The sequence below is a fragment of the Plectropomus leopardus genome, chromosome 4 (assembly GCF_008729295.1).
Source record: "Plectropomus leopardus isolate mb chromosome 4, YSFRI_Pleo_2.0, whole genome shotgun sequence".
NCBI classification, from domain to species: domain Eukaryota; kingdom Metazoa; phylum Chordata; class Actinopteri; order Perciformes; family Serranidae; genus Plectropomus; species Plectropomus leopardus.
In genome coordinates this window covers 25,964,648-25,988,459 of record NC_056466.1, presented here as the reverse complement: position 1 = coordinate 25,988,459, position 23,812 = coordinate 25,964,648, and the positions used below count along the sequence as shown (strand labels likewise).

At 38.6% G+C, this 23,812-nt stretch overlaps 1 protein-coding gene across 1 annotated transcript in view; it reads left to right on the top strand.

The window, feature by feature from the left end:
* The window catches only part of LOC121942496 (voltage-dependent calcium channel gamma-5 subunit), a 69,895-nt gene continuing 46,083 nt past the window's right edge, over positions 1–23,812 (top strand). Inside the window, exons 1-3 of the mRNA XM_042485713.1 lie at positions 1–80; positions 1,685–2,233; positions 20,188–20,430. Coding sequence (XP_042341647.1) covers positions 20,235–20,430 — 196 coding nt within the window. The 5' untranslated portion in view covers positions 1–80; positions 1,685–2,233; positions 20,188–20,234. The remainder of the gene's footprint in view (positions 81–1,684; positions 2,234–20,187; positions 20,431–23,812) is intronic.

Below are 23,812 nucleotides of genomic sequence, written 5' to 3'. Positions count from 1 at the left end.
TGGAAATATGGGTCCACACTCGTAGCTGACTGACTTCAGTCCCACGGATTGGGATCCCACAAAGCTGTGCAGCAAAAGGGGTGATGTATTCACTGCCTTAGTTAAGAGAACAACTGAGCTCATTGCTATTGTGAATAGGACACACAGTGTGGTTCAATAATCCACGGTCGACATGGCTGAATTATCCGAGGTGCCATCTGAATTATTGTCAACATGACAGGTGCGACACCCCTGTATGTCACCCAAAGTCTGATTTCTGGCCACGCATGAAGCAAAAGCCATTTAAACGCAAAGCATTTAAAGGTATTTGATCTATTTTTGATTAATTGTGACAGGATGGAGTCATTTTCCCCTGTCACGACTCTCCTGTGCAATCACCATTTTTACAGTAAAGAAAATTCATGATACCGGCCTGCCAACACAGTTTTGTCCAACATTTACAGGCAGTTAATGCCTCTGTCCATCCATGTGCATCGTTAATATCAAATCCACACACAATTTTGGTAGTGATTTCACACGAAGCCACACAGTTTGCTGATTTGGCAAACGTGTTTTTCAGTACTCCCATGCACAAAGATCCCCAGTCCTGGTTCATGTTTTCTTTCAAAAACAACATTGACAAGAAAAATTCAGCTTCACCTATTTAGCTCTGGGTTTCTGTGAAAGTTCAGCAATTTCAAACGCAGCATTAAAAGAAAACCTGGTGAGGCCAACTTTGCCAGGTGGAAGTGCATTGCTACATTTTTTTTCTGTGATATTATGATCTGTTCACCATTAAAAGAGGCCTGTAAGACAAATACATTAGCACTGTGCTAACACTTGGCCTAATGGTCACAAAACTAGTTTAAGCAAACTGCAATGGGTTCAAGTTCATGATTCCCTCCACGTTGTCTTGCCAGACACACCCACTGAAATTAACCCTTACACTGAAGTGACTTGAAAGCACTGATCGCTGTTCTCAAGTCACTCTCCCCTCCACAGTAAAGTGCTCTCTGGTCAAAATCTGGTGCAAAAGGGGGAATGTGTACTGCTATTGACTGGGATTTTTCGGATTTTTCTGTGTTTGCACAAGATTTTTGCAGGAAATGTACAGTTTGTGCAGCCAACAATACATAAACCATTTGACCATTTTATGATGAATGTCATTGAACTAACAAGATGTGAAGGCAATAAATACTGTCTTGTTATTGTTGACATGCTCAGTAAATGGGTTGAAGTTTTTCCCACAGCTAAGCAAGACACCAGCGCAGTGCCAAAAGCACTGCTCACTAAAATAATACCCAGATGAGGTCTTTCAACAATTATCAGTTGTGACAGTGGATCGGTGTTTGTCAGCAAGGCGTTCTCTTAAGTGTTGATCTATTTAGGCTTTAAAATATATATCATTACTGTTCTAATTCATCATCACTGTTCTTATCCAGTGTGCACGGTGCTGTGGAAAAGGAAAATTGTACAATCAAGGCCAAACTGGTAAAAGGTTACAATGAAACCGGACTGTCATGAGTTGAAGCACTTCCTCCAGTGCTTTTTTACATGCACACTCGCGTAAGAAAAAACATGGTCTTACCCCTTTTAAAAGCATGTTCAGAGATTTTGGACGCCACCCCAAAAATGAAATAGGTCCAGTTAAGCATTCTATTCCAACTACAAACTTATGTGATAACTGTTTGCTACTACTTCTCAGGTGAAAAGTTATCTCAGCAGCCGCAGCAGTGCATCAGAACCTGAAGCCATTAAAGACCACAGGAAGCATCACTGGAAGCAGACCGTCACCATCCATCCCAGGTGCTCACCGCTGAAACGGCTGTAAAGGTTGCAGGAAAGGCTGCTTGGGTCCACGCCAGCCATTCTAAACCGGTCCCAGAACCATACCACGACACAGGGCCCTCCAATCACCTTCCAAGTACATTAGCTAATGCCCAGAGCAGATTAAAGTCACCGCAACGCATTGAGGATTCTTCAGGAGTGTAGGCGGATCGCTGCTCCTAAGGTGACCAACACACACTCCAGGAAAAGATCTAGGATGACAGTATTGTCATACTGTCTGAGGACACCAACCAAACAACGCAATGAGCGAGGGGTGAAATAGCGCTCTCCTCCTACAAGTAGCGTGCCAAGCTACCACCTAAGTGACGGCAGTAGACAACTGTGTCACCAACGAGGGATCAGCGATGGAACCCAGATCCTCCAGACCCTGGCATCCATTCGGCATACCAGGAGGGTGTCATCTCAGGTACTCTTTATCCTTCTTTTTCCTCTTGCAGTAATTATAGTGTTTCCTTCTCATTTTTACCCATGACAGTTACACATCCGCCTCACATAACAACACTGCCTCAACACAGAATACACCAAACAGATCGTGCGGTCGCGCCTCCAAGCTACAACGATAACTGCTGGTGGCAGGTCCTAACCATTGACCATTACTCAATGTCATAACTCAGGAACAGAGAGGGAGACATTTAGTCAGATACTGAATTGGTGACACAAATCTTAGGCGCCCACCTTGAAATTCTGCTGATTGTATAGATCTTCTGTGCTGCCAGGAGAAAGATATGTGTGAAGCATCCATGTTTTCACAGACATGGATGTAAACTGTAAGGGTACTTTAATTGGTGCAGAGAGGCAAACAACCACACACAACAATATATTGTGGCTTTCCTATGTTACAGTTCGGTGCACGCTTTGTTTCCCCTCAGCTGGGAAAAGGTGCATGTCGATCTATTTTGAGAGATGCATCAGTGTCACCTGTCAGATTTTCTCATTAAAAATGTTTGCAAAAAACAAAAATAAAACAAGGCCACTGAAAAAAGTACACACTTAAAATAATACTTGGCAAAGACACGGAGCAGGACTGCTTGATTTGATTTTTTATGTCGAACAGTATATGCATTCCATTAATAAAACAAATTTTAAACAGTTTTTGTAACACACAAAACTTGAACAGAGAAAGCTGAGCTTTCCCTTGCTTTTACTAGATTTCAACACATCTGTGTGCAGCTCACAGGAGTGGTATGTTGCATGTTCAGTAGTAGGCATATCTCCTCCTACCAGTCTAACTAGTTCAGTTTTCATAGGTGTGGGTGTTTAAGCATCATTATGACCATATATAATGATGTAAATATGTGTACGGGGGCATGTAAAAATGTGTTTTTCTATGACTCTACACGTATGCAGAGGTGTTGTGGGTTTTCGATCAATTGTGTGCATCTTCTAGGCTTCGTCATTAGTTGGATGGTTGAGCTTGAGTCCTGGTGAAGGCAGACAGGTGTTAGTGATGAAAGACAATGGCGTATAGCACTCACTGCTGTCAGAAGCAGGAGCATCACAGCTTGGGTGCTTGACTGACATGGCAAGAGCTTTGCTACATTTTACTTTAATTTGTGCCATCCTCTTTAAACAAGAAGGAGGTTTATCTGAGCCCATTAAAGGGCCCAATTGTCACCTTATTAAATACCCGTTACAACTTACAAGAAAAAAAATGCATTAAACAAAAGGTATAGCTATGAGAATTGCAATGTTTCCCTATAGCAGTAGATACAGATGCGGACAATAGACATTCTGGGCTTAGCCCCAAAATAGGGGTGTCCAGGGAGATTTTTAAAAAATTTTTTATATTAATATAATTTATAGCGACTATAAAAAGAGCTTTTAAAAGCTATTTGACAAAATACAGCACTTTAAAATCTGTTCATCATTTGGAAAAAACATGATACTTTTGAAAAGCAAAAAAAAATGTAGAGCCTACATTCTATTTTGTACCTAACTATTCTCCAGCTGTCTTCATCATTATAAAACTCTAACTCAACAAACATTGAGGATGACTAATTTTAACTCCTGCTACCTAAAAAGAGGCCAAAATCGTTTGATTGTTACTATTTTCAAGTTACATAACTCTGGCGTAAATAACATTACTAATCCAAAAACCTATTTTTGTTATAGTTACTTTGCTGGCATAGAGTTCACAGAATGACTGTTTAGCTGACAAATCTGATACATTTGAATCCAAGCCATAACAATCTAGGCTTCTCTATTGCAAAATCAAGGATCCCCAGTAAGTAAATGCCTTTAATACTCTGAATTGAAAATGATGCAACAGAACATTTACTCAATTATATTAGCTTTCTTTGGGGGATAACTCCAATAAGAGAGAACATGCAGGGCTGGAGCCCAAGAGGTCCCACTCAGCTCTGCCCCTCATTTTTTTAACATTCTGTTGCTTCCTTTTTCAGAGTATATGATTTACAGGAATAAAAGGGTGCATGAACTTGTTTTTGGAAGATATAAACTTTAATATTCAAAGAAAACGATAAAACCCAAAAAACAGTCTGCAAGTCTTACTGCTGTCTCCCATTATTGTACTGATTGCTGAAACGTTCCCCACTTATTTCTTCCAACCTTGACCTCTCCTCCAGTTTTTGGGCTCTCCGTTATCTTGTTAGTCACAGAACTGAAACCACTATACATATCCTCACACTCCTCACAACTTCCTTGATAGCTTTCATCCATCTTACTGATGTTTTCTTAAACGAGGGCCCATAATTACCACAGCTCCTCGTTGGCAGGCTGCCAGTGTCCTAAATGGAGGCTTAGAGTGATAGAGAGAGGTTTTACAGCCCACTGTGGTGTATCAGAGCTGTGTTACAAACTTTTCAATCTTTGCTCCACTGCTCTTGAATGTCAAATAAGCCTGTAAGACCTCACTTAACTTATAACTTATATATGACAACATGTATGAGAAATATAGTAATTCCAATTGTGTGTAATTATTTAATTACATTTAAAACTATTTTCTTGTCTCTTGAAGTGTAATATTGCTGTAATGCAAAAACATGCTGTGCATAACTATTCATTTGCGTTGATTTCTTCACGTGTTTTCATACGATGCATAGCTGCAATGTGATTAGAGAAAGCCCTGCAGTGTGTTGACTGTGGAACCAGCTGGCGTGCGAGCATTTGTTTAACACCTTATATGTTTCAGTCCACTGGTTTCTCTCCTTCTCCCTCTATTACACAAACTGACAAATGCACGCACATGCTTGTAAACACATCTTCATCTGTTATGAAACTGGTCGAGATAAATGGTATATAACCGTATTGTCCTGTTACGAGAGCTGCTTTGGCCTCAAGTGAAACAGATGCGTTATTGTTGCAGTCTGGCACACATTAGCATCTTTGTGAATAATGACTAAGCCATGGTGTCTCATGGAAGCTGACTGAATTATTTATGTTTATGTAAAGGAAAAGAAAATATAATCACACTCAGTCTACATGCAGTCAAATTATTACATTATTGTAGCAAAATACCCTGATTTACAAGTGTGTTTTAGCTCTTTAAATGCACAATAAACCTGCTTATTACTTGCCTCTCACTACTACGGTACTGAAGATTAGTTAGGGCAAACTAGGGGTCATACTTCATCATATGTCATTACCTTGCTCTGCACAGAGAAAGCTCACAATTTCCCAAATAATTGTAGGATCCCAAGACAGTTCATGATTGCTGTTAGTGTTCACCAGGGGCGTAACCAAATTCTGTGCCCTATTCGGAAAGCAGTCTCTGCCTGCCCCCCAATCTTCTGATCATGTGATTTTTAATTTTTTTTTTTTTCCAAAGTCAGCAGTTGGTCACTTGGCTTTATCTAAGTTTAGAAACAAACCCTAGTGTAAGGGTGAACTAACCATTTTGCGCATTTCAGGAGTGAGAGTGGCCTCAGAGAGCTTCCACTATTTCTTTTGTGCAAATTTCAGTCTTTTAAATTATTTATTTGGCCAATTAAATGATGCCTTAATGTGGAGTTGCCCCCCCCCCCAGCTATAATAGCTTCCACTCTTCTAGGAAGACTTTCTACAAGATTTCGGTCGTTTAGGTCAATGTGAGGTTATGTGAAAAGCCAAGTCAGAGCCGATTACGGCCTCTTCATTCACTTTAAAGTGATCAGTCAGGAACAGAATGTGTAGGGTAGTCGTACACATTCACCCGATGCTCCTGAAAGTCCATATAGTCTGAGGCAGTTTGTGCTGAATTAAGTGTGACAGCAGCTCAGACTCTCTATAAATCTGCGCTGTTCTGAACACAAGATGCTATCATTAAACTGTCACATCAAACACAAATTTTAGCTTGGTTAATTAAATATGCAGGCCACATCTTTTATCTGTCTAGTCACTGTTTTCTGTAATTGCACAAGCTTCCTGACCTCATGTGGAAACATGTGACAGACTATTACACATCTGTTTCCACATGAAGTACGAACCAGATGTTACAAATGCATCTTATTGAGTAACTGCAGTACAAAAAAGAGCCAAAGCCACTGAGTGATTCTGTTAAAGGCTCTTTTCTTTGGCAGAATATCCCCCTTGGTTTTTGGAGGCACAGCATGTGTTTATGAAAAAATAAAAACACTGTTTGTCTCTCACTGGAGGAAAGCCAATTCAAAGGGGCAGAAACATAAAGGAAGAATTTGAGGAAATAAAGTAACAAAAACAGAGGCTGCCAAAGAGGCTTCTCATCAGAGTCAGTGTTAATACTCATTATGTTGTGTCGTTCATACTGCAGCCCATTTTTTGTTTTTTCTACTTTGTTTTTTTAGAAGCAAATACACAGCCTTTTTTGCTGAGTTATGGTTATAGGTTGTGATATAAGAATAGAATTTTGTGCAGGGAATTGACAGAGGCTTTTTGGGAGCTGGGTGCTTTGCCTGGCCAGTGACCAAACCTTGCTCATGGCATGCATTATGTGCATGGGCGGATTATGAGGCAGTTGACTTCTGGGCACAGGCATGCAACAGGCACCACTACCTCTTCTTCAAAGGAGCAAAACACACAGATATTAGTTGTTAAGCCTCATTTTGGTAATGTTGTGCACCTCCTTGTAGACATTACACATTTCTATGTAGTTTTCCAACAAATTCTTATCCCTACTTGCCAAATGTCACTACTTCGTCAGTACTGTTCATGTCTACATATGATGCTCTTGGTATCCTCCTGAGTCTGTTGTTGATGACGTCCTGGGAGGATGCATCAATTTATGCCTGTTAAATGCATTGTGTCTTTACCTAATACACTTCCATTTTCACAAGAAATGTACAATTTCTGCTCAAATGCTTACAGTCCTTTTAAAAACAAACTGGTAAAACACCTCGTATTTAGGTTTCTTGTGCAACACAAGCACATGGTTAGGTTTAGAAAAGCACATCATGGTTTGGCTAATTGTTCATACAGGAAGCAAAGCGTAGGCTGAAAAGTCCGGGTAAAGTTCGGGGTTTGTTAGTACAGGCCACCTCCACCCCTGCCCACCATAAAGGGACATTCAAGCTCCTTATATTTTGTCCTTACCAGCAGCGTTTCAGACTGATGCCATCTGGCGGCATATCATACTGCCACAAAAAGTGAAGTGCGGTTCTGCGTTGGTGTCTGACACCTACATCGCTGACCAAAAGGTGGTGTTTGATGAGTTTGGAATGAGAACAGACTGGATTTTGTGCCCCTTTGGGGTATTCCTCTGTGTATTTGTAGTTTTTCTTTTTCTTTTTTCAATAGTTTTTGTTTTGCCCTTTTTTGTAGTCATTTTGCCACTGTTGTTGTCTGTGGTCTTTTGTCTTTTTGTGGTTCTTTTTTGTTCATGGTCATTTTGTATCTCTTTGTGGTGGTTTCGCCCCTTTTATAGTCATTGTGATTCTAAGACAATACAATGTGACTGACTAGTTTGCAACGAGTAGGATACAGACATATAGCGCATTAAACTTGGTTTACTGAAGTTGCTAAATCTTATAATTTGACTTAATTATACTTGTTATTTTTAAGTTACAACAACATCACATTTAAGTAAACTCAACAATTAGATATAAAGAAAACATAAATTAAGATGAAGTTATATTTACTTACATATTTCAGGTTAACTGATTTCCTAGATTTAATTAATATTATATTATTAAATAAATTCAAAACAACTTGTCAGATTTGGCAGTCTAGACTACATGTTAATTTGAGTGACATTTTGCAGGTGAAAGCAAGGGGGGCCCTGACACCTTGGGCCCCTGGACCTGACTCCCATAGGCCCGTTCAGTAATCCATCCATTATTATGTGGGATGTGACATCATTTATGTGTCAGACTGCACTGTAATGACAGTACCTTTTTCTGTGTCAATTTGTAACTTTTGAGAAAGCACTTGACTTTATGTGCTCAGTTTTGACACATGCGCCAAATATATGCATGAGCATTTCGGGAAACTCGGCAAGTGGTCAAAATTGTAACGGTACAACTCCATGCCCCCTAAAAGTGTGTGATTTGTAGCACACAAACCTTCTAAGTCTAACATCTGCAGAAAACCTTAAGAACTGCATATGATAAAACACAAACTCATTCAAAACACTCGGCGTGCACGCAGCATCTCCCTTCCTCTCCTCCTGCCCTCATACCTGAAGAGAGGTGGAGTGAGTGCCACGTGCCACGCGCCACTAGTGCTGGCTTGGATAGTAGTGGTGGTGCGCGAGCTACGCAGCCACGGGTCCAGGACGCCACACAGGCTTATCGCGCGCTAAATCCGAGACACCACGGAGCGACTGAACAGGGAGAAACAGAGGAGAAAGAGTAAAGGACGAGGGAGAACAGTGCTTTTTTTGCAACGAGTCTTCTTCGTGAAGGTAATAGACGATTTTATTTGTGTTTTTTTTATTTGTGTCTAAAAAATAAATGCCACAGTCATATTTTTTTGTGCAGAGAAACGCGCTGTTGATAGTTGACATACCACGGAATGCGTTTGTTGTTTACTGTTTTTCATGTCTCAGATATATTTGCTTTATGGCAGTTAGACTTTTCAAATACTTATAGCCTATAAAGGACAATCGCTTGCACTCATAATCAAAGTGGAAGCTTCTACTAACGCACATTAACTCAGTAAACCCTTATTTCTATGCCAAGAGTGGAGTTTACACGTAGTAAACAAGTGGGATCGGCGGATATGCAAATCGAGACATAATGCACTGTAGGCTGTTTGTATAAAGAAAAATCGGTGCGACACAACTACTTGTTTTCAATAGAAGAGGAAATGGAAAGAGAGGAGGCACCATACGTTTACTTTGATATTTCGGCGTTAAAAAATACGTGTGTATATGGGTTTTAGATAAAATTATCTCCCATCACATTCTTGTATAACAACAGGATGAACTGGAGTAAGTTCTTTATTGACTGACTGTTGAGCGCGGGACCGCTTTCAGAGCTTCAGCACCGCGGACAGCGCTTTGAGCTCGAGCCAAAGATTAAACGGCAGGCGTAACTAACAGCTGGCTCTGATTACTTCACAGAGGACGCGGCCAACAAATAGACTCTGGCTAAACTAACTGCCATCACTGACTAATAATTACAATAATGTATTAGTTTCAAATGATCTGAAATCTGCTGAAAAAATATCATTTACCCTTTGAAACCTGTACAGATTATTTTGATGTTTTTTTTCCAGAACATGGAGAGAAAAAAAGGCAATGACTAATTTGACAGGAAATTTCCCACAAATTGGTGGAAGTAAGTGTCAAAAAAACAACAACCTGGAATTAAGTTTTCTAAAAGAGGGACAGTTATTAGAAAATGAGTAAGAAAAAAAGGAAAATATCTAGAAAACTATATTAAAAGCCATTTCAGTTATATATTTGAAATTATGTTACAAAAAACATATATATACTTGTATTTTTTCTGCACCATTTTCAGGTCGTTTTCTTGCTTGTTTTTGTTTTTCCGCTTCTTTGTTCCCTTTTCCTTTCATTTTTGTATTTTAGGTAATTTTCCTGTAACTCTTAACTAATTTCTTGTTATTTTGGGACCATTTTAATTAGCTCATTGCCTTCTCTGCATGTTTTTGAAAGACATCATTGTATTATTCATAATCAGTTTATATGAATCGGTGCTTTTTGAGATTTTGTCAGTTTCGGAGGCTGCATACATTGTAATGTGATACTGAAAGTCTTAGGACATTTTCTCTTTACTTACCACTGCAGCACTACAAAAAGTTATCTGAGAGTAAGCAATGGTAAACAAATGGCCCACAGGCCTACTTGGCTGACATCCACTCCTTTGTGTTCCAGCCAGACAACTGTTACAGCGCACACTCAGACAGGGATGATGTGGGCTTCAGCAGGGGATTATTTTTCTGCAATTGCAGAAGGAAAAATGGTTTCTAGGCACTGTTCAGTACAGGATGGCAGCTTTCAACCTAATCGGATGAGAGTCTACCTGAGGCAGACACTGATTTTTGGTGTTATCTGGGTTTGATATTGTAGAAGGTGAGACTTTGACTCAAAGATGGGAAAATGCCACTTGTGTAAGATTTGTTCAGTTTCAGTTCAGGTGATTAAAACTAACATTTGTACTATTAGAAACTCACTTTTTACAGATAATTTTCTCTTAAAAGCCTTTTATCCAGTTCTTTTTTTTAAGCTTCAGGATTTATCTGACTGTCAGCTGGCCTACATGTAAACTCTGCTGTTGACTGATGCTATAATTACAATGTCACAGGCAATGCATTTATCTTATCTATTTTTTCAAATGCAAATCTACTGTATTGGGCCACATATTTAATTAACCACTGCCTACCAATCAGTGAATCTCTGTATTTGTCATCTCTGGTATTTAAGTCTTTATGCAGTTTTATAGGTAGCCAGTCATTATGGGCATATTTTCAATGGTTCAGGGATCCACAGACTGTCAAACAATAACCTTTACAGCCCCGTCCATTTGTCCTCTCATTAAAATCAAGCAGTGTTCCTCCTCCTGGTATCTTGCTAACTCAGCAACACCACTGTTGACAGTTTAACAGCTGTTCACTCCTGCCCACAAGTAATCACAGCTGTATGTCATCATTAAATGCCATGATGCAGATTCCATATTGAGAAACGTGAATGTGTGTACTTTTGTACTAGCTATAGGTCTGTTGATGTTACAGCTATGACAACAAAAAACCTTGCTACATATTACTTCATAGGAATATTTGTGAGAGTATGATAAGAATGATTAGGTTACAGTTACAGCTGTCGTAAGGGGGGTGGCGCAGTGATGCTAGTAATTTCTACTATTTCTCGTCTTAGTAGCCTCACTCACTATTCATAGAGTTTATACTATAATGCTGAGCAGTAAAACACATTTGTTAAGCACAGTAAGTAAGCACTTCCTGTAGCCTCAGCCCACTCTTTTGGCTGTACCTCGTCGGTTTCAGTCGTCACTGAGGCTCACAGTAACATCCTCATGGGAATGTCTTCTAAAAGTAAACACAGTGCTCTCACAGGAGAGAGAGGTGCTCAGTATTTAAACACCTTTAAGTGTGACAGTGATCCACTTTTTAGTATTCATTCAGACTGGTAGTATACTGTGGCTGCACCGTGACTCTGTTAGTCCTGTGCATTAAAATAGCATGTCTATTACTATTAGAATATATGCACATATATTTAATCGATATCTTTCAGTCACGTATTTAAAATGACTACCCTTCCTCGTCTTTATTCTGTGTGTTTTTGAGTGCCTGCGTGGCTGCATATGATATGTCCTGTTTATATTTTGTTCTGTAATCCTCTGTGACGTTTTCCTGCCTCTGCGTCCATGTCCTGTTTTCCTCTGTTTCCCCTCCCCAGCATGTAAAATTCACTACCAAATAGAAAGCCTTTATTTGGGACTCGCTCATCAGTTCATTCATGCCTGACTAATTTGGAGGCCTCTCTGTATAGTGTTGCCTGGCGACAGAACCAAGTCAAGCACTTATAAATGGGAGACTTGTTCTCACAACAAATACAGGAATATGGATGTTAGTGCTGTGGGTTACTGTTTTTTTGTGCCAGACTGGATGGAGCGTCAACCCTTTTAGAGATCACTACTGTGCCATTCAGATGTGTTTTATTATATTGAATAGACCTCTCTTTTAGCTTTGTTACTAATATATCTACGTGGATAATTGTCAGGATAATTTATTGTGATGTAAACAAAAGCAAACAGGGTCTTTTGCTTAGATCTTCCACATTTTATCTTTTATCTATCTATTACATTTCTATGACCATTCACAGATATTAAAATGCAGGGAACAAGCTAACTGTCAAGCTATCTGTGCACTTTCTGATTATGATACTGTATGAAGGAAGACGCAGGGGATGACAGCTCAGAGCCAAAACCATTTGCTAAAAGACATAAGGGAACTGCCTTTGGAGCAGCGTGAAGGGCTTGGGCTATATCCAGAGCTGCCCCATCAAATTAAGATGATCTGACATTACAGATGTACCGCGTTTTGATGCAGTCTGCTCTCGAGTCTTGAGGGTGAGGGAAGAGAACATGTTCTGCATGAGGTCAACTGGTTCAGCTGTTTATATGCAAATGTGGTGTAACATTTAACAGCCAGCTGACTGATTTTGTGCCCCGAATCTTGTGATTTCACTGTGGAGAAGAGGTGAGAATTTGACACAAAATTTCCACTTCATTCTCCGTCTTGACAGCTCATACCACCACCACCACCACCTCTCTCTCTGCTGTTTGCCAGACGATGTGTTGTAAGTTATCTGGCCCACAGGAGAGATTTGTATTTTCTCATTTTTTTGTAGGCCTGTCTTCAAGGGAGGGTTGAGGCATCTCCAAAATTAGACCACTGAGAAATCGCTCCGTCTTGTTAGCTCCCTACTGAGGGCCAGCACAGCTCAAACATAACAGCTGATAGATGAGAGAAAGAAAAATGTCCTCTGTGAGATAACTGTAGCTGAATAAAAAAGTTGGGTAACCCGACAAAATCACAGTCCTTCAAAACAAGAAACCTTTTAGTAGCTCTTGATGCAAAGGTTTAACTAGCTCTTTCCAACTGCACAAAAGAATTCAGTGGCTGTGTATTACTCCCCCAAAATATGTTACCTCTGCTTGCATGCCGCCCATTCTCATTCCAAACTTGCAAAATAGCGCCATATTGTCACAACTTTAGGCATAAGTACATAACCTCAAAAGGCACCTTTTGTGTGTGCGTGAAATGTCGCTGGATGGCATCAGCTAAGAGCGTGGCCAGGAAGAACTGGTCAGAGTGTTATCGTACGCGAGCCGGCCTGGACGGCACCTGGCACATCTGCCCGATACACGTATGGGTGATATTACTTGAGAACATGACAACATCTGTTGTGTGCACATGCAATGTGGCAGGATGATCAAGTTTAAACGCTGCCAGTAAAGATGTAATATAAAGAGCTATAGAGTGGGTTGGCAGAGTGGCGGATTGGTTCAACAAACAACGGACTTTGATGTGGGAGTCTAGTCTTTGGTTACCATCTTAAAGTGTGATGGGTTTTTTTTTCTACACCTTACCATGTGTTCTCCTAATCCTTACCATCCAGCCAGCATGAACATTTGTTGATATTCTGGCATGGGTTGCCATGTGCTGTTGCTGCCTCAACATTACCACATACAGCGTCATCCCACCATATGCATTTGTTGAGAGCATGTTAGCAGCATCCCAGAATGTAACTAGCAGACACAGAGGGATATCTAACTCATAATATGTACACGCAGAAGTCCACTTACAAAGTGGCAACGTGACAAGTTAGGATGAGAATATGTTGGACATAACATGATGATGCCCAACTATGATTCTTTTCCTAAATCTGACCTAACCTGTGAGCACGCTTATTTAGGAAATGCTTCTGTGGGTCTTTAGACAGTCGGAGCATTATATATGCGGATGTTGCTCTAGTTGACACATAATCCGTTAAAATATCTACCATGCAGGCACTAGTTTTTATATACTAAAAGGAGATGTGTAGCCTCTGTTACAACTGGTTCTTTCAGGAACACTTTATCTATAATCTGAATTTGACTGTGGGCTTAAAAATGCAATTTTCAAAGTCATCATTCAATGAGAAATATTCAATGAGTTTTCTTTCTTCAAAAAATTACTGCAAGGTTAACGTAGTGGTTACTCTATTGATGGCGAACTTGCTCTTCAAAAATGAGGCTTGTGTCGGCTTATTTTTATACAATAAATTGCAATATTTACTATTTATGACTTGGAAAGACATGTTGTCCTTGTTGAAATTGTTGTCCTTAGAGTATGTAACTATCTGGGTAGGATAGTAAGAAAACGTGATGCTTTTGTGTCTGTTAACAAGACTAAGTGTTTTGGTTTCTATTTGTCGTCAGAGTAGTCCCAACCAATCATATTTGAGCAGCAGGTAGTCCGTGTAGAGAGGCGGAGGGCATTGGCCAAGATGCATCTCTGAGTCCATCGTCTGACTATGATTCAGCTTTTTATTACAAAAAATTACCTGCATTCATATGCTGATGTCTGTTTATGGAAAATAGCTGAAAGACTGGCATTGTCGTCATCAGACAGATAGCTGATAGCTGCTGCAGTTGCTTAATAATCTGTCTGTACCATTTATTTTATTCAAACTTTGCTTTTAATGCTGGATGACATTTTTGACAGTCACAGCACAGAAAAATATAACAGTCTTTGTAATACCGTTATGACTTGTGACACACTTCCTCTTAAATACTCACAATGCATTAAGTGAGGACAAAAGAGAGTGGCTCCATAGAAAGTTTGTTGGTCAGTAAAATATGCTGTAATGTATGATGATGTTTTCATGATGTTGTATAAGCATGCATATAGAAGGTCTAACAGAGTATGCATGTCAGGTCTGTGCATGTACACTGTGGGTTGTGTTTTCTCTTTAGTCTGTCTGCTTTAACTGTATGAGCAGATCTCAGCAGGCCGATGATGGGGATTGCCAGCTTCATCCAGCTGTGTCTGTGGCTTAATGACATATCTCCTCTCTCGTGCATTGGACTGCTATTGTCCTCAGGCTCTTCCAGCCAGCCTTAACAACATCAGCCAACAGCAACAAACTCCCACAGTGGTAGTCGCCTGTCTGCTACAGAGGGACTGCACTCACAGCCACACTCTTACAGCCACAGCAGCTGGGTCAATAAGCATGCTGAAAGAGATCCATGCTGTGATGTGGACGAACCCTTGACAGAGATAAACAATGCACAGATTTCTCTGTCAGTTTGTGATTGTTTGTCTTTACAATTGTTTAACCTAAGATGATCCCTACACTCAAAATCTCAAACATTGCTGTGTTGTACAGTGAGAGACTACTGCTGTGTTTCATATCAGAAGCCACATTTTCCCAATTTATTACAAGTTGTCCTCTTAAGCACGGATAAAAGCTATGCGCTTGCCCTGCCGTCTCTTGACCAATCACAGACACGGTTTGCCTCACCCGTCTGTGTTTCAGCATAGCATTCTCCAACAGTTGAAAAGTGGAGACATTTGTGTTTCTTTTCGCCCCGCTATTGAATTTCCAATTGTTCTCGGAAAATGTGGTATCTTTGGCGGTGAGCTGTTTAAATTAAGGTTGATGGGAGGGTAGGTGCATGTTAACAAAGTAGACAGAGGAAGAATGCCCTACTTTTGATGATGACGTGCCCTTTACTCCAGCAGTAGCTTGCCTCTGCCTTACTTGATGGCTTCTGGACCCCTAGTGGCTTTGTTCAGTATCACATTAATGCTGCTTTAAGTCAAATCTCTCTGAAAACATGATTGTGTATTGTGGTAAGTATTCTGTAAAAATCGGTTAGAGTATTTTGTATATTTACCCTGGTTAGTGATAGTTTCTATATAGGAGAAATATATTTTGGGTGACAGTAACAAAGGTTCAGCTTAGGGAGGAGCAGAGGTTAGTCTCGTCCAGTAGTGGAAGAAATATGAAGTTCCTTTACTTAAGTAAAAGTACTAATACTACACTGTGAAAGTACTCTGGTATAAGTAGAAGTCCTGCATTGAAAATGTTACTTAAGTAAAAGTGAGTAAGTATTATCAGAAAAATGCACTTATAGTATTAAAAGTAAACTACCCAATGCAGAAAATTCTAACCTTTTTTTAACCCCTCATCATTATTAAAATAAATAACTTAGTCACTTTTTATTCATTTAAATGTTTATTGAAATAATTGAAAATTCTTTTTATGTCAGTTGGCTAATTGATTAGTCAGCTAATCATTTCAGCTGTAGCTGTATAAACGGTTCTGTAATTTAATTTTTAACAAAACATCACGTTGATGTTTATGCAGGAGAGGGACACACAAGGGACCACATGGGTTTTGTGTTGGTCGCAGTGACTTTGAACATCTAATAAGAAACATTTTTGTTTTGATAAAAATAACACCTTTTCTAAAACCAGGCTCAGTCACCATTATAATCCTTCAGACACCAGAAGAATAAGAGGAATTATTGATATTCATAAAGGATTGGATATGAGGAAACTGAGTCTGTCTGTCTGCGTGTAGTGTTTGTGTGTGTAGTCTGAAGGGTGGGGGACTCATCCTGAGACTTCAGTGTACACATGCCTGTTTTGTGATAAACTTTGTTGAAAGTAAGAATTATTTTTATCCATCAGTTTTACTGTCATTGATATCATTTTCAGTTCCCTGCCATGTTACCAGGCAAAGCAAGATGAGACAAGTCTAGTTTAGCCAAGTTCAAACCTGTGCAAAAAGATATTCACAAAGCTTTTGTTAAATTAGGAAACTTTGACCCACAGCCTTATGTCCATAAATAGCTTGCATCCTTATCTTTTTCCTCTCTTTTAGAAAGATAAATTAAAGTAAAGTACAATACAAAAAAATCATGTGAACTTCACATTTAGATATAAACTAAACATAACTTAAAATTAATAAATTTATTTAGTTTTTAGGTTTTTAAATTTTTTGATTGTGAAATGGCTACAGTATTATTTAGCAGCTCCTAGTTTTTGTGGTAAATCGTTCTCTGGTAATAGAGCTGATATACTGTTGATATACAGGTAAAATCTGATATATATAAATAGTATTTGTGTCCAGGCCTTTTGATGACAACTGTTGAAACAACAATCTGTATTTGTCTAATCTTTAATAGCTCACAGAAAAGCAACTGTGTGTCACAGAATCTTTTTTTTCTAATCATAGCTTTATTACTGACACAAATAACAATTTTTATCATTGACTAATAAATTTAAATTCAAATACATACTGTAGTTCAATATGTCATCATATGCTTATCAGGTTGGCTATTTTTAGCATCATCACTATCATTACAAAATCCTTGTCTATTTTTAGAGGTGCTTGAAAGGTACCACCAGCTGAAATAGCTCATTTCTCTCTCAGTGTGATACTCTATTTGTGAAAACGCACTTTTACCTGCTGTCAGTCCTTCAGTGTGTACTTTCAACTAAAAACAGCCCTCGTGCACAGGTCTATGAATCGAGAGCATCAGTACTTTTCTCAACATGTAGCTTGATGTTAAATGACTGAAATAGAGCTATGCACATTGAAAATGAATGGCCTCTGATTGCACCGTGGTCAAGAATAGCTGAATTTTAATGATTGTCCTGTCTCATTAATGCGGGTCCCCTGTGCTTTAGTGAACTCTTATTGCTTTTCCGAACTGCTTCCAATCACTATCAGCCTAGTCTCAAGAGACAGGGAAACGATTCCTATTTATAGCTCAAAATAGACAAGATTAAATTTTGTGTCCCTTTTTTTACACCATTATTTTCTCTGTTTATAATTTTAATGGTCAAATTTAAACACAGTTTAAACAAGTATCATAAAAAAAAACTACTAGTTACCATGTTAAAATAGAATTAGCAAGGTTTTTGTTTTAATTACTTCATTTGAGTAATGTTACTTATTACATTTGGTTCCTTTTTGATTATTTTGTCTCACAAATGTTTCAAAATAGGCATTAAATCTATTTATTTATTTATTTATTTATTTTCAGAAAATAGACTTTGCCAAAAAAAAGCATTTCTGTACAGCAGGAACATGCAAAGCAACCGAGTGAATGTGAATATAATGTTCGTGCCCAAACCTTTTTCCCATGGAGGGCCAAAACTAAAACTTAATAGTGGATCATGGGCAAAAAGCTCACACCTATTGCAGTGTATTGCATTTTGAGAAGCACATGGTGCATCGATCCCAATTTATCAATTTTTTTTCTTAACTCACTAAATCTGAAAAAAATGAGATTATACATATTTAAGGAGACTTTTATCAAACAATAAAACAGCATAAACAACAATTCATATTGTACATTTTAAATTGTACTTTTTCTTCCCAAAACATCTGGCAAGCCATATAAAACCTCACGCTGGGCCAACTGTGGCCATGTGTATAAACTTTTTAAAGAAAAGAGATGTAACCCCCATGTAATCACCAACATTTTGATTTGTAACTGTAACATAATCAGATTTTTTTTCCCAGTAACTGTAACCGATTACAATTACATTTGTACATATGTAACTTGCTACTTCCTAGCACTTATAAGATGTCAAATTTGGTCTGTTATTAAGATGAGTAACTAGATGAGTAAACAACCTAAAGCATGTAATATCATGTGCGCACCCATTATATCTTGTCATGTAAAGCAAGAGAATGTGTTCCAATTTTAAAAGATACATTTCAGATTACATTACAGGGAAACAAAAACAGCTAAGCACTGTTACACAGGAAGAAGAGAAATGGACACAAGATAAGAACAGAAATAACAGAACAGACAAAGCAGGTTATGTGTCTGAATAGAGCACAAAGATATTTTAATAATAGTGTTGGCTGTACTTACAACAATAGTTTTCTTGAATTTATTACACTTGTTATCTAAGAAGTGGGGCAACTGGCTCTGTGTGAGGTCTTGAGTGCATGTTTTGCCTGCAAAGAATATATACATTGAACACAATCTAACCATCCAGATAACATTTAAGGACTCATTTGTCTTGTTTTCTACGATTTTCCATAGTTTTTAGAGTGTATATGGTATATCAGTCCCTAAAGCTGTCTCCTCTGTGCTGAAAACATGCAATTTGTTGACACACTAGTTGCAATGGCTTCTTAAAAACTCTATTTATAACCACAACTGCCACACCTCATCCCTTCTCCATCTGACTGCTCTGTCTGTGTAGACACTGGTTATGCACTGCAAGCTGGCAGATGTGTGGAGATCTTCCTACTCAATATTCCACTGAGGCTTTACATCCAGTCATGATACAAGACGTTGATCCATGGAGAGAGAGAAAAAATCCCACGAATCTTATAAAAACTTCAAAATCCTTTGACACATTCACTCCATCTTTCCAGTCTCCCAGTGGGTGCTCAATATGACAGCCCACCGAGAACTCATTATGTAAAATCAATTCCTTTCGACACGTGTCCTATGCCAACCTCCCCAGCACTTTTCGGCTTCCGGCAAATGTGGCCATTAGCTATCATACGAACAGATCCATCATTATGTGTGGTGAGAGCACACATTCATACACTGACACATACTGTACGCCATCTGCAGAGCTGCGTCTGCATCATGTAACAGAGCAATGAATATGAGACATAAGTTGTGTTATTGTAGAAAATGTAAAAAAAAAAAAAAAAAAAAGCTGTTGTATAGCTCTCTTTTGAGAATTATCAGTGTTTTGAGTTATATTGTTTTTTTGTTTTTTTTCCTTTTAGCTGCAGGCATCATGAGGACAGTCAAATGAAAAACTTTACATAATGTTTTTTCAAACATGCCCCACTAAGCCTTTGGCCTTGCACAATGTGGTTATTCAGATTCTAATGAGAGACTTGGGAGGAGAGAGGATCTTTTCCAGATTTCTTTCTCAGCTAAGAGGAAGAAAGTCCTTTGTTAAGGCTATCTATTATCATATTCCCATTTATGACTTTCCATTCATTTCAAACCTATATCAGACTGGAGTCAGCTCTGAAAGTCCTCCATTATAAACCTGAAATGAGATGAAACAGAACTTTACCCAGACTGTCCCTCTGAGAGCAACCCATCTACTGCCTGAAAACTATTAATCACACTGTCGTGCGTTAATCATATCGTCATTTTTTAAGGAAGTTATGCTGTTTTTCAGTTATTAGATGACAGTTTCACAACGTTTTAACGGAAAATGTTACCCTGAAGAGTAAATGTCTGTCTTTTGGCTTTCTTTTAAGTGACAACATGTACGAGCATGGCAGTCCTTTTTACAACTTTATAAAAAATACAATATACAATGACTTTACAAGTCATTGTATTTTTTTTTCTGAAATGTTTTTGTTTCCTCCACTTTTTTATCATCTTCCTCATGGACAGTTTGATGTTTTCTGATAGCTTGCTCCCCTTTATTTTAGGGATCTTAACGGAGATGTTTTGAATTCTTCTCCTTTCCCAGATCCCCTTTCTGCCGGTGGCGCCCCCCCCTGCTGTTGAGGCTGTGGTATGAGCCTATGTGGCAGGAAGGCGCTGACTTTGCTGAGCAGCGTGTTTGCTGTTTGCGCCCTGGGCCTGCTGGGGATCGCCGTGAGCACCGACTACTGGCTCTACCTGGAGGAAGGCGTCATCCTTCCCCTCAACCAGAGCACCGAGATTCGCATGTCCCTCCACTCTGGCCTCTGGAGGGTTTGCTTCTTGGCTGGTGAGTGAGTGTGAAGTCTGAAACATAAAGATTATGTATTTCTATACTACACTCCTCAAGGCATATGTATCCTTGCAAAAGAGCTCTATGACCAATCTGGTAAGGGCTGTACCTGACTTGGAGTTATAAATCTACATTGTACATATTTATCATGCTATCATACTTTTTAAAGTATCTCTTTCATATTTTTAGAAACTTTATTGTGCGTTTTCTCTGTTCTACATTGAGGTTTGTGACTATTGCAGTATTTTGCCTTATATTTATTTCTATTCCTATTTGTATTTCCTGATATATTTTTTGTATGTTTAATATTTGCACCAAAAACCAAAGAAAATTCCTTGTATGTGAAAACCTACTTGGTAATAAATTAATTTCTGGTTCTGATCCCTATTCTGATTCTGATTTTTATTCTAAATCTGATTTTAATTCTGATTCTGATCTGTATCTGATATGGAGCATTTTGGTGCAAAGCATCTCCTACTCCAGGCCACTGCATCATGTCATTTTTTTTTTTTTTACACTGAATGACCAAAAACAAAACAAAAAAACCCCTCTACAACCCAGACTGTTCAACTTAAAGCTATCTCAGTCAACAGTGGGTTGTTTGACTTATGATTAGAGTCTCCAACTTTCATGGGGCAGCCCTAAATTGGCTAGTATTTACATTTCAGAAGCATAAGCAGAAGATTTTTGTTTAGTTATCCATAAAGTAAGCTCTACAACCAGTTTAAGCATTTAGCTCCAAACACACATTCAGAAATGCAGGTCCAGATTCACCAAGGTCCCTGTGCAAGGGAAGTTTGTACATTTATTCACCAAGAAATGCATGCAAAGGAACTTTTGGCACAAGCAAACTATCAGTGGATCATCAGTTAATTCAGTAGCACCACCTTGATCTTCATAAAGAAATTATTGAAATATATTCAATTATGCATATAGTTAAGAGTAATATTAACCATGACAGGTCTGCACCGGACAAAACTGTGGTGAATCTTGGCCTCATTGTCTAGTATTTGATATAACTTGTGTTGCACATGCACAGGCACCTCTGTTTCTCCTATTCCTCCCCTCCTCTTTAACCACTAGATGGCTGCAAGTATACAAGACTTGTCTTTGCTTGGTGTTTGAAACACTTGAGCATGAATATTTTAACTTTGCCATAACCTCTGTAGAGCGATAGGACCAGTACATTTCCTTTCACATTTCATTTCCACACTCTACTCCAACTGTAAGGTGCATCCTTGAAAGTGTCAAGTAGTTTTATTCCAGTTGAAAGATTGTCTTTGCTTGATGTCTTTCCTCATCACTTACCCAGTGGCTGACTCCACCAAAGGCACCTTTGATTGGTTGAGTGCTTTTTTTTTTCCTTCTCTATGACCCGCATTTCTTATCCACTATAGCACTCAACATGAAAAACGAGTACAGATGGAGAAGTTCACATATATGTGCAGTGCATGTGTCCAAACCTTTTGGCCTTTCAAAATGCCATTCCTTCCCAGCTCCAACATCACAAAGGCATGCTTGGAGGTCTTGGTTGGAAAAGAAACACTAACTGTTAGATTTTATTCTTTTCTTAGAGACACAACCCTCCAGACAAGTGTTGCCCCAGAGTAAACCAGGTATCAGCTTTTGCTCCTAATCTTTGCTCCCTCTGGTAACGGCAACAATTAACTGAATCAATGTGCTGTCTTACTCTTGTTGGATGTTATTGTAGATGTTTCCTGCTCTCCTTATTAAACTCAGCCATATTTCTGTTTGGGCACGTAAGCCTTTAAAACCTAGCCGAACTGGCTTGATTTCTTTCAAAAGGCAATGAGCAACTTAAGATGAAATGACCGGGGAATTAGAAAATGGGAAAGTAAGTAAATGAATAAACAACAAAAAGACAAAAAACTGCTTAACATTATACAAATTTTGTAAAATAATTTTAAATATGTAATTATTATTAAAATATGTTTCTGGACATTTTTCCCTAGCTTTTTAAAAATAATTTCTAAATCTACTAATTGCAATTTATGGGACGTTTATGCCAAGTTGCTCAGGGTTCAAATGTTTACTTTTTTTAAAAAAAACTTTATATATTTACATTTACGTAATTGACCATTTATCCTGTAATGTTACTTCATTCACTGTTGAGTTGTTCCATTAACCCCCTGTTTTACAACTGACCCACTCTGTCCCATTTTTAGGGTTAATCATTCAGGCAAATCCAATTGTTATTAGGTAACAGATGTTTTCCTGCCACGTAGCAGTGTAATGGGCTAATGGTCCAGTGTGTATTTTAGGGGCAATTGAATGGCCTTATTGCCCACTTAACTGTTCTGATTTGACCCAGAAACAATTACTGCACAGTATCACAGTGTGATGTTATGCAAGAGAATGTGAACGAGGTTGCATGGTGTTTTGGTTGGTATTGATGTTAGTTTGAGTTCACTGGGTGTTGGGCTGTTTTAATCCAGCATGAGTTCATGTAGAGGATGTCTGCAGCCAGCATTCAGAGTCTGTCGCTGAACAATATAGGACACTGAAATGCTTATGCGATGCATGCTGCAAGGTTTTTAGCAAGACAGACATTATTGAAATTGTATTTACATGAGTGTTATTTCATCAGTTGCAATATAAATGCTTTTTATTGCAAGTCTGGAAAAACAGTTGTACAGGAGTCCTTGAAGACTGAAAGAAAAGGAGCCATTAAGTTTGCTATGTTAAAGCATAATCAACATCTTATGTAACAATCATTGTTTCCTTGTGTTGCAATTACATTAGAATTGACAGAGACCTACAGTTATTCTTTATGTTAAAAAAAAAAACAACAACAGATCTATAGTCATGTTACAACAGACAGCGGGACTGCTAACCCTCTATGGTACAATGTTGCCTGTGGGCAACATACCCATTTTTGGCCTTCTACACTCACACAATACAACCACAGTTATGATGCAAAACTTTTTTTAAAAAACAGCAGGACCGTAGTAAAACCTTAAGCAGTGTTTTAATTTTTCACCTGACTGTCTGGAGGCCGTGCAGAGTCCCTCTTTTGCAGACTTTCTCTCAAGGAACAGCTCAGCTATTTCTCCTCACAAGAAATGTCTGAAAACGTAATTTCCTGGCCTTCATTCAAAATAAAATATAAAGAAACCCAAATTTCTAACACTTTAATGTACTTTATTTGCTAATTAAGCCATGGAAACTTGATAAAATGCAAATGCTGCCTTGAGGCAACAATGTACCATTACGGTAAATTGCAGATGTTTCCTTGAGGTAACACCATACCATTATGGATTCACCATGACACCATAACATTTTTTTTTGGTTAAAAATGACCTAAAAACCCTCCAAATGTTATCATAACATCATAATATGTACCATGGAGGGATGCATG